General features: G+C 38.7%; 1 protein-coding gene across 1 annotated transcript; it reads right to left on the reverse strand.

The window, feature by feature from the left end:
• Nucleotides 1-1,023: 1,023 nt before the first annotated feature.
• On the reverse strand, nt 1,024-11,817 carry LOC139727376 (uncharacterized). Its single transcript, XM_071638336.1, has 9 exons — nt 11,774-11,817; nt 10,324-10,405; nt 9,692-9,937; nt 7,848-7,925; nt 6,937-7,015; nt 6,275-6,321; nt 4,717-4,781; nt 1,899-2,038; nt 1,024-1,745 (listed from the first exon to the last, which is right to left on the reverse strand). Exons 1-9 carry the CDS (start codon nt 11,815-11,817, stop codon nt 1,024-1,026), a joined length of 1,503 nt encoding a protein of 500 aa, XP_071494437.1.
• Between the last annotated feature and the right edge of the window lie 833 nt (nt 11,818-12,650).

Raw genomic sequence — 12,650 nt, forward strand, 5'->3', positions numbered from 1 at the left:
CATCACTAATCAGATTGATAAATTAATCTTTGGAAGACATTAATTAATGGAAAGATATGGAAGACATTTTACAAGGCAAGATCCTAAGGAAGAGGAAAAAGGAAGAATTTCAGTTCTATCATCAGATTCAACAATTATTTCTTAAAGTCAATTCAGCTGGCCAGCTCTCCTAAACATAACATGAACTCAGAACACACTTCGGAGAGCTTTGCTATCCTCCTGTGTTGATAATCTTACTATTCAAAAGAAAAAGATAATACCAAAATTCATTCAAGTGCTTTGGACAGTCAGACATACTAAGTGTAAGAACTCTAGATTCTTCACAATGCACTTAAAAGCGAGTAATAACACATCTTACAAAATAAATACATATACATTTGGAATGTTATTTCTTATTTACAGCAGCAAATATGAAAAAACAAACAAACATGTGTGTCCTGAATGATGAATGAAACCATTTTGTACAAAAAGATGTCAGTACATGTACCTGAGGTGTCATGGTGGGTTCATTTCCTTAGCAGCTAATACATTGTATGTAGGACCTACATCCCTCTCTAAATTTCCTACCTCTGGCAAAACAAACAAACAAATAAAACAAACAAACAAAAAATCCTCAGGAAAACACCTTCTTCATAGATTCTTTCTGGTTTTGATGAATGACAGTACTTTTTGTTCCCCCTCCCATTTGCAGTTCATTTAATCATTTCAAGTGATTACAATACCAAGGAGAACCACTTCTTTCTCCCTCCTTCCTCACAACAAATCATTCATGAGAGGAAAAAGAACAAACCTGAGTAATACTGTAATACTGCCACATCATTTCCCTCACTATGGAAGACAAAAATAGTGTAAAACAGGAAACACACTCAATCACACACCAGTATGTAACTTTTCATACTCATAACACAGAAGACTTTGCTGTGAGACTGCGGCTTAAGGTGCCGACTGCTTTACGGCTGGATATGTTACAACAGCTTCTTTCGTGACGGCATGTCTGTGATTCTCCCTGTTACAGCTGTACCTCTAGTCTGCCTCTGTGTCTCGCCTAACTCTGTCACTCAACGACAAGACACTCTCTGTTCTCACATATTCCTGAGTCGAGTCCTTTCTTCCATCTTGCCCAGCTGGTTTTGCCTGCCTGTCGGCCATCCTCACACTGATGGATGAAGTGGTTGAATATGTTGCATCCTCTTCGTGGGCTGCGCTCTTGACTGCAGTCCGTGCTAACTGGTGAGCCAGTGTTGTAACTTTGGCAGAGTCTATTGACTGGTTGACTGAAGCATCTTCACCTTTGACCCCATCCCTATGACTATTAATACTACTGGTTGAGATGGCAACATCATCTTCTTGATTTGGGTTTGATGCTACGTCGCCCGCACTCTCTGTTCTTGTGGATTGCATCCGAGACATTGGTCGAGACACATTCTCACTAGGTGTGACACTACTGCTACCGGCGTCCACCATGGAGAACACCAGTTCCCCTTCCTCTTCACTGTCGCTTTCAAAGCTATCATCCTCGTAGACAGTGCTGCCCTCATTGTGATTTGTACTGTTGCCATGGTTACCTCCTGCAGCATCAGGTGATGCTGGAGATGCGGCAGAGGAAGCCTGAGTGTAGGTGGAGGCGGGAAAGGAGGAGATGCTGAGGGCATCGTTGGCTGAAGTCACCGCAGCGATGAGAGCATCATCCTCCATCTCGGACTCTTGTAGCTTCTTCGTATCTCCATGTACGTTGTGCTCCTGCTCTGAGATTTGTTCTTCCACTTCCTTCTTCAACTGTTCATTACCATCATTATCCTCTTCCTCCTCCTCCTTCTCCTCATCCTCCTCCTCATCAAAGTCATCTTCATATTCATCCTCTGGGTTCCTGTCTTGCTCAGAATCATCCGGGATCTTACCCGCAGCTGCTGCAGGAGCAGGGTTATCTTGCGATGTTGCAGCTGGTGGAGAAATATCTTGTTTCTTTCCCCCGTCTTCCAGGACTCTCTCAAGAAGTGCAATAGTTCGTGGCTTCTCCCTCTGGTTCAGTATCTCCAGTCTGAAATGATAATGCATTAGAGGTGACACTTACATGTATGCTGACTAAAATGCAGTCAAACGGGGTCTGAGCTTTAGCAGAATCATTCACTCTTTTCCTATTCTTGATCATCCCTCTTTTGTTCTTAAGCTTGTTTGATGTTCCCTTCCTATTCATCCTTATCCTTCAAAGGTTGGCCCCTGGATCCTTGGGATCATGACCGGCCCACCTCTGTCTTTTGTCTGTCCAACCTTTTGCTTTAATCGCCCTCCCTGCCTTGTTGGGCTACCTTGATCCCTGCCAGTCACTTCTGACCCTTCCCTTTTGTTTCTTTGTTCTGCGTCCCTATCCCTCCCCTGACTGTGCTTGTTTGTGTAGTTCATGTGATTGCTTTCCCTGTCTGTTTGTCATTTTGCCTCTGACGAAGATTCTGTTAGGATCAAAAGCTCAGGCCCCATGGCCTTTTGACTCCATTTTACTCCATTGGCTCGGCACTATTGGATAAGCAGTTTTCAGCTGTTTTTGGTTTTTGCTACACTTATGTAGACTCTGAGAAAGTCAGGCCCCAGATTTCATATGCATGAAATATAACACAAATCATTTTTTTTTTTCGGGAAAAGTTTGACTAGTGTGTATATCTATAATTACAAGTACAACGTATAGAAAGAAAATATCTGCTCCATGTTATAATCACACTGATGTGTCTTATATCAATAGTGAAATTGGTCTATGTATAACTACTACAGGAGACTTAAATTACAACAGTACCCTGACTAGGAGTTTTCTCTTGTGATATCCAAATTTTATTAAAACCAAACATAATTTTGCACCATAGACTTTGATGATAATAATTTGGGGAACTAAGTTTTTACTTTGTTGTATCAAATTTTCTGGATAAAAATTTTAGTTGCATCGGGAGCAGTTTTAATCCTCTTTTCCAAACTTACTTTTCGATGCCAACTATGTGTGATTTAAATGACAGTGCTTGTAAAAGGGGGAAAAAAAGGAGAAATTTTTGATGTGTTGTCACATATGTCTATTTCTGCATGCAACAATCTGCTGGTCAGGTTTCTGATTTACAGGGTTATGCACGGCTCTTCCTTTGAAAATCGGGTCCTTATAGAACTTTGATAGGTGTAGATAATCAATCGTGCACACCAAACTTTGCACAATTCCCCAAAGTACATCATTGTCACAGTGATGCCAAATATATAGATATTAGCATGATATCTTAACAGATAATTCTCAATACTCGTGATAGAGAAAAAAATCCTCATATATGTATGAAAGAAGGTTACCACACTATAAAATAAAAAAAAAACTGCCCAGACGATTGTGTAGATTATACTTCAACGCTAGCAGTACATCCCATAGAGAGCTGATTAAATCAGTTATTCTATTAGGGAGGTTGTTGAAACATCCAAATTCCCCCTCCCCCTCTCTTTTTTCTGCTGGGGAATGATGAAGCAAAATCTGATCTAGAACAAAGGAGAACCAAATATCCTGCCAACATGAGACCGGACTTGCCACTTCCACTCTAGCCTCTCGGGCTCTCCTAAAAATAATCATCCCAGTTTAATTCACCCTACTGTGAATGGGTCAACATTACTGATGCTTCAATATCATGGTTACTATTTGCATGTGCTACAGTTTTCCAGTTTAAAGGGAGATTGTCATTTCTGTTTCAAGTGACTAATTATCTGCATGATTACAGTCATCTTGATTTAGATGAATTCTTGTGACTTATTATATGTTTTTCAGTACCTTATTCAGATCTAAAAAGTGGTATTTTCTACAAAATGATTCTCCAACTTCTTTTCTTTTTACCTCCACCATATCAATATGAATGGGGAAAATATCACCTACATGAGACATAGACCGATTATAAATAGGGCAAAGGCTTTAATTTTGTTTTCTTGTTTTGATTTCTGATAATGGCATATGACAAATACTGTGGTTTTAAATGTTTCACTCTTATTTACACATGGCATCTTTACGTCTTAGAATTCTATTGTACCTTTTATTTTGCATCATAAAGTCCCAGTAGGAATACTGTTTATGTAGTCAGTATGTATGAATATTCCTCATCAGCGCACATGCAAAATCTTAGTAAGATCTTGAATAGAGCAAAGTACTTCAGACTTGATGATCATGTATTCCTTGACGATTAATGATAACATGAGAATGACGTTATCTGGTCTCCTTGGGCTAATTTTAGCAGCTTTAACCCCTTACAGGACAGGCTGATTTTGCTACAACACGCATTTCCCATAGACACCTGCCCCAGTATCCTCGGGACTCGTCCTCAATGGGTTAACAGCCTCATCTCCAGAAAAGACTATTCATGTGTCATACTAATGATTCAGGCCAGTCAATGAGAATAATGATGCATGTGCAATATAGAACTGCCTTTTTTTTCAGCTGCACTAAACACACTTCTCTGTGTGTGAATGTGTGTGTGTGTGTGTGTGTGTGTGTGTGTGTGTGTGTGTGTGTGTGTGTGTGTGTGTGTGTGTGATGGGGGGGGGGAGGGAGAGTGATACTCCTGTACCCCCCTCCCCCATCCCTCTCTTTCCTGTACCTTACACACAGGGTCAGCAATGGGTCACTACCTGGACACTTCTCTCAATCTTGGGATAAGGGGAATAATGATTCAGCAGTTTATACTATGGGAAGTGCAGAACACTGTACTGACTTACCTGACACCTAGTGGGAGTTTGGCCAGCTCTTGTTCACGCATTTCCTTGGCAGCCTGTGCTCTTGCCTAGGGAAGGGGGGGGGGGGGGGGGGGCAGGGAGAAAAAAAAATCATTCTCATGCTGGGCCTCTTGCAAGATATGAATCACTCCTCTATTAGTGGCCAGAAGGTCCAACAACAAAGGATGTTGTGAACATGCATAACAAATATTACATAAGAGCATGGATAAAATTAGATAAAATCCACTATCATCAGAATTGGTCCCACTCATAGGGTCCTTGACCATTTAGTGTTCTTAGCTGGAAACTTCAATGTAATTGGCTTTAATAGCACAATTAAAGAACATTCTTGCTATTTACAGTTTAGCTATGAGAAAGCTTGCTGGTTTGTGGGATTCTCATAGAGTTACAGCTATCACTGATAACAGTTCCGATAAAACATAATTGTATTGGTCCTTTGTGGTTTGTGTCTTGATAAAATGAGCCTAGTGGAAATGACATTGAGTGATATCTGATTTCCTCCAGGCAAAGACCTTCTACTCAATACTTCCTAATGACATAGAATGGAAGGAGGAAAAAGGGCTAAACGAAGCCATTTCACTACCCATAAGCCAAAATCATTTTCCTGCTAAACTCTTGGATTGCCAAAATCACAAGCCCATTGGCAAACATTAGATTTCAATGAATTTTTGGTGTGTTTGGTTGATAAATCTAAAAGGGCATGCAGGAATAACTCATGAACTCATGACATTGTCTGTAAACTGCATTAAGGTAACTGGTTTTGCCAATCTACAGGATCTGGTAATCACAACAATGAGGACCTTTTCTGCACATCGTTCCACAGTAATGTCATCATGAGGGATACATTGATCTATCAGTTAAAGCGAAGAATATTTTTTCTTTCAATTTTTATGACGGGACAGCCCCTGAAATTAACTTCACAACTCACTGCCCGCTAAAAGCAAACAATTTTCAACTTAATCCAGATTCCAGTCATAAAACTGATCCTCAGATTGTGGCTCTAAAATGAGTGAACAAGTTTACTGTATTGTGATATATATAAGTACATTTCAGGCATTTATTAGTGCCACGGCAGGTTTATTTTTGCTTCACATTTCCATGATGATTAAACAGCAAAAGATATTTACAGGGAACAATTTTCACACTCCTTGAAACACAGCAAATGTAAATTGATTGTACATAAATTGATTGAATTCACTTTTTGTTGTACCTACTGAAATTTCAACTTATGAAAAACAAAAGAAGAAAAGAGGAAAACAAAAAGATTTTTATAATTTCTTCAAAAAAGAATGCAAACAGAAACTTTAATTTCTTCTATGATTCTGTATAAATGTTCAATGATTTTGTTCTTGCTACGTGTATGATTTTCATTTTTTTTTTCTTATTCTAATGGATTGTACTGTGACTAAACTGGTAATTTTGGGAGGCTTAAGATAGCACACAACTTTGTGCGAAACTTCACCCAACCTTAAAAACACTATCAAGGACTATAGTAGCTGTGCGATGTGAGGTGAACATGGCATACAACAGCATTTCTTACCTTTGCCTTTTGTTGCTCTCTAAATTTTCTCACTTTCTCACGCTCATCTGAAAATTAAAATCAGACATATGAAGAAAAGACCGATCAGACTTAAACACGTCTTGTCTTGGCAAGATTCGAATGGCATAGGAAAAGAGCAAATACGGAATAGAGCAGAACTTTCAGGTTGGAGGTACACGATATGTTGTGGACACATATTGGCATGCCAAAAAATTATAATGCCACTATTTTCAGGCCAAGCATAAAATCATCAATTCAGACCTACAGGCTACATTGCTGGAGAAACGGTGCGTCCATTCTAAGAATACAATAGCTGAGTGCTCATATCAACTAAAGTCTTCTGCTGTAGGCACTGTTTTTGATAAAGTTTGAATACTCTATTTGCTGTAACACTCAAAGTTAAAAAGCTAAAAATGTGAGAAATGATTTTCACAGAGATTACAGTGTTCAAACTTTAAGGATTTGTAGAATAGTTTAGTTACTGGGGGCTAAATTCACTTCAATTTTTACGCTAACACTGCCATCGAATGGCGTTACCTCTATGAAATGTCATTATTTATCCAAAGGCTTAGATCTTTGCCTGGATTACTACTTAGGAAAGACAGATTTCATTCAAAGCTGCTTTCTCCTCGGCCTAAAATCTTCGTGGAAAGTTACTTTACCGTTCTCTCTCCGATATCTCCAGGCCTCTTCAGCATTCAGGAAGGCATGTACATTGGTAGAAACCTGTTTCACTTTACCCTGTGAATCAATGGGGGGGGGGGGGGGGGGGAAATCATAGACCAGTATGAATACAAGCAATTAATTGGTTTATGTTTCTTCTGAGTTATACCATGGTATGTTAATGATGCGTCATTATTGAAATATGTTGTTTGTTCTTACATATTTCTTAATCTAATTGTTTCTCTCTCTCCTTTTTGCTTGCTGTATCATACACTGTGTGTATGTGTACAAATCTATTTTTTATCCAATCATTACTTTATTCATTTAGGACAAGTGACTAAAAAGGATACCTTTTCCAGAAGAAACCCTTATACATGCAGTGTTTGTACTATGCTAATCATGTTTAATGTTTAAACCTGGTATGATTCTAATAAAACACCACATGTATGTTACTATTCATTGTACACTGTTTTTACTGTGAATGGGTAAATGCTCAAAGTGTGTTTACACGATCAGACATCTTGGTAATTAGTAACGGATAGAGTGAAATAGAAACCCACGATTGGAGTATTTTTTGAGATTAGAATATCTACTTTTCTTCTATAATTGGCTTTCAAATTACAAGAAACTGTCAGATAAGGTCCATCTTATCATTACTAAATAGCCACAGGAAAAAATCATTGATAAATTTATAGGTAAAAGAATTGTAGATCAAGGATTTTACATGCCAATGATGTGTCTTGTTTGTATCTTATCATAGATTGGTACACTAGCTGTATGCACATGCATTCACACCGATTCACACTCCAAATCCGCACATGTACTGTACATGGCAAGCTGTTTGTTTTCACTCCAGCTACTCCGGAAGTGACTTTTACCCAACCATGAGAATAGGGTTTTGGGTGTTTACCTGATGGCGGACATCGTAAGGGACCATCTGCTGCCTAAAGCGATACACTGTGCTGATCTTGTCTGCATCTATGCTTTTCTGTGAGACACAAAAGAAAAAGAATATCAAACTGACAGACTTTTCAAAAGAATATGAAGATGTGTGCATGCTACACTCTCATCATAAAATTCACCTGACCTGACTTCTACTGTGATACTTCACTGTTAAGGATGAGTTAACTTTGAATGGAAAATGTAATAGCACATCAAAAGTGGATATAAAACATTTTACATTATTGCAAGGGTTGACACAAGTATTACAAGGGTGCAGGTATATTGAAGGAAGGAAAATATCAGAGCTTGAAAACCGGGAAGAACTGATCACACACTTCTGAACAGTGCAATCATGTCAAAAAATGTCATTATAATGTATGCATCACACACATTGTACTTGCTTGTTTGGGCAGGAAAATACAGGATGAGCAACCCAATGTTTTGCTGTACACTCACATTCATTTTGTAGACTCCACACAGGAGTCAGCTTGCACTAGCTGTGACTTGCCTTGACTTCATTACACTTACAGAAAATATGCCAGGGAAAGGACAATCTTTAAAGTGATAACTCTTTCATAAATGTAATCAGTTTTAAAGGTAGAAAATCCATTTGCACGCCTTAAATGAAGAGTTGTATAAATACAGTGGTATGTTGAAGAGAATATCTTTTTTGAAACTCCCATAAAGTATTGAAAGTGAAGGGTAACATTTAGTACATTTTTTTGACGGTTAGATTTTGAATTGAATTGTTTTCGGGGCTCACCGTAAATTCCACTACATTACTAGGCTACCTTTGCAGACCCATGTACTGCATGTGTGTCCATCATGTATATTTTGTGAAGAAAGTTCATCAACACTTACAAACATTTCTATATACATTCTTACCACACACTGTATATGTTATTACATCAGCTCTTGTACTTTTAGATTTGTGTTTATAGATCACAAATACAGAAGAATGCAACAAAGAGGCTTACACACAGAACTACTGAGTAGTTGAGTTTTGTGCATTATTCAAATTTTAGATAACTGTTGACTTCCAAATTTCTAAGCAGTGGCCTAAGCAAGTCCCCTGAGGTTCATATTTAATGTTTTGCTGCATTTTGGGAGGTCTGTAAAAGGTATCCCCTACCTTTAAAAAGCTACACTTTGATTCAAACTTGCATTTTCAAATCTACAGTCACAACTGTGTTGGATGTCAAAAGTCAATATAGGCCTACAGACTTCTGACATTTGGACTATATATCAGGAGAATGACCAGTGAAATAACAAACTAGTTAGTTTGTGATATCATCAAAAACACGTATTTAAAGACAAGTCCTACTTCCTCACCTGTTGTTCAACCAGTATAGTACATAAAACAATAGACCGATTCGGGTTCGTTGAGGGCAGCAGACAATTTGTGGCACTGGGCGCAGCCATGAGCTCATTTTGAGGTGTCTTAGCCAACCCCCCCCTCCTCTCCCCCACCCCCCCCCCCCCCCCCCCCCCCCCCCCGGGCAACATGTTTATCACACACTTGTAACAAAGGTTCGCGCACTAAGCAAGCGTTCGTGCACTCAGTATGAGACGCCTATTGGCTAAAACAACTATGCATCAGTTTTTTTGTTATTTTTGTTATTTTTTTTTTCAAATGTACACCTGTTGTCTAATTTCCCACAGATTTTTCACTTTAATACACTGCTTTGTGATACACTTTCATTCAACACACCTTGCACTGGAAAATTCTCTCGAAAGTCAGACAGACAAAATTTCTCCAGTATTTTCTGCAACCAATTTGAGAAAGACGTGTGTTGTACATTGTGAACTCACAAGAGTGGTATGAGCAGACTGAGTCAGCCTTGTGATCTCCGACATCTGTATTCTGGTCTTCTTCTGAGGGAGTCTCTGGATTCTTGGAGTCAGTGCTTGGTCTTCGGAAGACCCTCCTCTTCTCCTTCGTCTTCCACTGTGCTGCAATCCGCTCCCTCCATCACCATCTCCTTTGCCCTGACAAGCCTCCTGCTCAGATTTCTTCTGGTCCTCATTAGCAATGAGATAGGCAAGCTCAAGCTTCACCTGATGTACACATAGAAAAAAAGCCAAGACATATTATACAATATTCACAGATAATATTTATTTGTTGTATACATATCAAATCTCAAAGATAATGTTTCTATGATTCATATGACTGTTGCTAAACACAAGGCACAGGTACATTTGCAGTTTGAAATTTTTATATTCCTATATAATCATAAATAATGTGGATGATTCTTACAAGTTCCAACACTGATTGCTTTATTAAACGTTTTCTTTCATCTTTCTATCGATCTAGCTACATTCAGTTCATAGAACACACAAATGTATACCTTGATGTCCAATTATTGAATGATCAGAGTACACAGATGTCCAAGTACAACAGGATGCACTCCATTGGCTAAAACTAAGGACAACATTTTACTCACAACCAGCGGATGTGTCCTGTACAGTCCTTGTCCTGAGGTATCAAATCTTCTTTCCACACGTTCCCGGTTCAGGTACCTTTCCCTGGGGAGTTGCAAAACAAAGTTTGTTTGTTTACATTGCTAGTCACTGGAGATTTCCAACATTTTTCCCATGTTAGTGTCACAGTGACACATCATGTTGTCCAAAAATCACAGACATTAACTTTTATAAGCTTCAGCCACATGCATATTACAGACTTTGAACTCTTTGAGCTGCTTTGCAAATATGCAAACTGTGTAGGTGACTGACTGAATGCTTCATCAAACTACCATCTAGACATAAATGTAAATTGGCTTGAATCTGTTCTGAGTGACAAGAAAGCAGCTGCTACAATACTTGCCAAAACAGAACTTGGCACAAGGCTTTACCTTCAGCACCATAGGTAAAGTGAAACCTTACTAATACAAGATGTACTAGGTAAACATATGCTGTAGAAACCTATTACGTGTAGGTTTGTGGTCAGGGTTAGAGTTTGAGCAAATATTTCTTTTACAGCATTTTTCCCTCTATAAACAACACATCTTTATTTGATCCAAATAAAAAGTGCCGTCCTCTTTGATAAAATGGGATACATGTACATGTATTAAGTACAAAAACAAATAAACAAACACACAATTTTACATGGGGGGGGGGGGGGGGGGGGGGGGGGGGGGGGGTGAATTAAGAACAGGAACCCTTTGATTTCCAAGTAGCCTAAAGTAAAACCTAGCAAAATCATTCGAAATGTGTCACATACAGTTTCCAAACTATCAAAATCAATATCATGCAAAACTCTTCTTTAAATCTTAGGACTAGTTAGGTTCTAACGTATGTACTTCACTTGGCCAAGTGCGAAAAATAAGTCGTGTGAAAAAAAAAAAACCAAAAAACAAACCAACCTCCCTCTTTCTTTGTTGCATGTGCATGTTGATGTTGTTGATGAGAATAGGCTACCTATTTGAATTTCTTGTTCATATTTGACTCTTTTTTGCACTCCGGTAGTGTAGACTCTAGCTCTAGACACATTTTTTCTACTAACCACTAAAAAAAGCAGCATGTACATTTGGCAATCTAATAAAAATGACGAAGAAACAACACACCTTGGGTAACTGCTTGATCTAGTATAGTCTAGTACTACACGTACTACTACTACTAAGTACTAGTACTACAAGTAGACCGTCAACTACTACAACGTACAATACTACTAACTGGTTACTTGATTCGACAGCCATAGCATAGCGAGATAGATCAGGCACCATGGTCCATGTACCAATGCAACACGCATTCATACGTGAGGGACTGAGAACTAGCATTAGTTTAATCAACCGTACCCAGCTCCAAAAAGTTACCTCTCAGTTTACTCAACAAAGCATCAAAGTCAAAGTATGACAGATTGGTAATGAAATGATAAAGAAAGAACAAGGCACTCACAGTTTTTTTGTTATACATTTTGAGACCCTGGTTTCTTCATTCATCGTCAAATTGTATTTTCTCTCACACAAGGCAGCAGTCCTCACTTCCCATACTAGCGGCGGATCAAGCGTATGGCGTTCACAGTTGCCTGTACAACAACCTTTGACCCCTACGAGTTATAGACTTTGCTGAAGTCGGTTATTCAAAAACAAAACAAAAACACGAACAAACACCGGACACCATCTAGGAGTTAGCAACATGGTCTGACTGAGGGCAGATGCGCACATAAACTGAGGCCAGGGTTAAACTGGTAAACTGTTGCTGTTGCTGTTACCCCACTACTGCGAGTTGCATATACATGTACTACACTATGTATATGCATGTTAAGAATATGGAAAGGAATAAACTGAAAGATTCTTTTGTTAACTTTCAAACATTTGCGAAACACGACACCCTTCTATTATCAAAAGCTGTTAAAGGTTACCCTCTCGGAACTTGCGATCAAACAGCAATTCCTACCCAATCTTACCGTTCATTTTGATCTTTTCAGTCAGCATCCCCTCAGCTGTGGAATAATCTATCTGAAAGTAGAAAACGAACTGACTCAATATAAAAAAAAAGTAAATCTACGTTACAAACTTATTTGTCCATTGAATAGTCTCATGTGTGAGCATGTGCAGCTGGTAATTATTGTTATGTGTTTCTAACTATTCCTGAAACTGTACCTTCTTCCTTGAATTTTCCCCCTCTCTCTGTCCTTTTCCCCTAGCGCTTAGAAACATTTAATGTGATAAGGGCTCTATAAATATTGTGAATTATCATCATTATTATTATCACAGTGCAATCATTGTTTTTTTTCTTCATTTTTTCCATTAATGAAAAAGGTTCTGTGAAC

This window comes from Diadema antillarum, unplaced genomic scaffold, assembly GCF_040938485.1.
Source record: "Diadema antillarum isolate AM-2024a unplaced genomic scaffold, OU_Dant_1.0 seq00000129_RagTag, whole genome shotgun sequence".
NCBI lineage: Eukaryota > Metazoa > Echinodermata > Echinoidea > Diadematoida > Diadematidae > Diadema > Diadema antillarum.